The sequence below is a fragment of the Dermacentor silvarum genome, chromosome 5 (assembly GCF_013339745.2).
Source record: "Dermacentor silvarum isolate Dsil-2018 chromosome 5, BIME_Dsil_1.4, whole genome shotgun sequence".
Taxonomy (NCBI): Eukaryota; Metazoa; Arthropoda; class Arachnida; order Ixodida; family Ixodidae; genus Dermacentor; species Dermacentor silvarum.
In genome coordinates, this window is record NC_051158.1 from 34,134,002 (window position 1) to 34,136,544 (window position 2,543).

A 2,543-nucleotide genomic window follows, 5' to 3' on the forward strand; every position below is an offset into this window, starting at 1 on the left:
ATTAGTAAAGGCGTGTTGTGAACAGGTTTACTGCCTAGGTTCAAGTGGCAAATGAAGATTTGTCTCAATTCATTGAGCGCGCACCAACATTGTAGTAACAACAGCTTCGAACTACGCATTTGGGTTTAGCAGATGCACGACCTACATTCACCCGAGTAGCATATATATTTGTTTCTGGCTCGAAAGCTGCCAGCCACATCCGCCAGCTGCACTTTATCCTTCAACTGCTGGAACGAAAACATCGCGCCCGTGCACAGGCAATTTCAAATATTTTTATCATGTAGTTATCATCTGAGAGAACGTGTTTTCAAACGCTTTTCATTCTGTTGCATAGCCTTTTTCGTCGAGAATCGCAGCTCACATTCACATCCATGGGTTTTGAAATGCCACAAGCTTCTGCTTAGCCTTGCGTCGCGCTGGTTACGGTGACTATATACGTTTCTAGTAGATGACCTTGCAACCGTAGCTGGCAGCAATTTTTTTTAATCCTTCACTTAACTCGTCACCTTGCAGAAGTAGGTTACCTGCCACTGCTTGTATTTTCATTAATCAGGTTTAGCGAACCACACCGGGAATCCCGAGGAGAATATGCAAGACGAAGACATCGTGATCAGCGGAATATCCGGCCGCTTTCCACAAGCAGACAGCCTGGCCGAGCTTAGGAAGAAGCTGTATGCGAGCGTCGACCTCGTCACGGACGGTGAATCCCGATGGCCACAAGGTAACTGCGACTTGCAAGTCGCAAGGCTGGAAGCACTAGGCAAGATTAACTTGACAACTTCGTTGCACTCCCATTCTCCAAGAAACAAGTGATAACGCCGCAAAAAGCCGCACATTAGCCTAATATATGCGGCAAGCAATTTACCAGAAATATTATGGTGTACAATGCATGCACTATATACGCTTGTATATTAAAGCAGAACTTTCTTTGCTTCTTCCAATTTTTCCACTGCTGCGGCTGCTGTTGTCGCTGTATTGCACGCCGCGTTGGGAGTTGGTTTAGAGCGTGTGTACAAATGTGAGGAGCACGGCAGAGAGTGGAGGGGACGTGACAAACTCATGTGGACCTTTTCATCGCGTCCCCACTTTGTGCTCTAGAGCTCACTGGGGGAGCGTTGGAGGGGGAAAAGGCGATGTGAGAAGGCAAAAAACGCTACTACTAGACACGACAGCAGTTGCGGGCAAACTGGACAGATATCCTGTCGAGAACTGGCAGCCCGGGCGATCGTTCTGCGCGACGAAAGCTCGCCCGGGGCTGCTGCATCTTAAAAGCCAACTACGGCGGGAGCAGAGTCCATCCTCGCTGTGTTTTCGCGGCTAAGATCCCGTTTATGCGAGCGCCGGCACGAAGCTCAATTCGCTCGCTGCTGCTGCAATGGCTCACTCAGCGTTTCGACGGCTAGTTTCTGCGGTCATCGAGTGTGATGCGTTCATGTTTCCTTGTGCGCGCGTGACATCATGCTGGGTAATTTAGTTAGTGTGCATATGTTAACAAGTTTATACCGACGATAAAACTACTATCCTCACTTTGTATAGTTTGCCACTAATTCGCTATCGCAATCGATGCTTCGCCTTTCGGGCGAAACTGCGACATTAAAAAAAATTAAAGTTTAACACTTCTGCCACGATCCGTTGCACCGTGTGACGCAATCACAGTGCTAACCGTCTCGCAGGCTTGAATAATGGAGCACAACAACGCTTGAAGCAGCACGTCTCGCTATGTGTTCTGCCTATTACGCCGAAAAATGAAAGTCGAGCTCGGATAAGCAACGTCTACCATCAACTCACCACTTATACTATTGCACTAAACGCTGATGAACCTAAATATTTGCCGTTAACATTGCCATCAATTATCCTCAATCAACGCAAACCGCACAGAAAGCTTCTGTTACGCTGATTCCCACAGCGTGTGGGATCCGCATAATTTTTTTGCAACCCTGACTCACCTTGGGCGTACTAACGGTGCACTTTGTATAAAAAAAATTGTGCAGCACGATTAGGTACTCGAAAAAATGAGGAAAGCCATTGGAAAGAAATTCAATTTTAGTGTCCTCCGACGAAGAAGAAATACAAGATGGTGAAACGTTATCCAAAAGTAAAAAGGCGTAGAATCAGCATAGGTGGTGCATGCATCTACCCGTACGTGTGTGCCTTTATGCTTTAAGGCGTTTCGCATTCTTCGGATACCCCCCACGCACTATCCAGTATCTATCTACGCGCCCGCCTGCCCGCCCGCCTGCCTGCCTGCCTGATTGTGTCTGGAACCGTTACAAAGCCAACTTGGGTCACTGGGCAATTCATGCTCTAATGGGCAGACGATTGAACTGCTGTGACGAGAAAATCCGTTTCGAAACCACCGTCGGAACAACTTGGGTTGCTGGGTATGCGCTACTAGGTATGTTCCACTCTCCAATGAACCTATTTGATGTCACTTGACTATTTGGGTACGTTATGAGGGGGAGGAGGGTGACAGGGTACCGCCTAGGGGAACGGAATCGCATGTATTACCGCATAAATGATTGCGGAGCGGCCTAGGAACAACA

General features: G+C 47.9%; 1 protein-coding gene across 1 annotated transcript in view; it reads left to right on the top strand.

Annotated features, from left to right (window-relative positions):
* Positions 1-383: 383 nt before the first annotated feature.
* Positions 384-2,543, top strand: part of LOC119454055 (fatty acid synthase-like) — a 322,635-nt gene continuing 320,475 nt past the window's right edge. The window contains 1 exon segment of the mRNA XM_049667895.1: positions 384-721. Within this exon segment, the coding sequence (XP_049523852.1) occupies positions 589-721 (133 nt within the window). The 5' untranslated portion in view covers positions 384-588.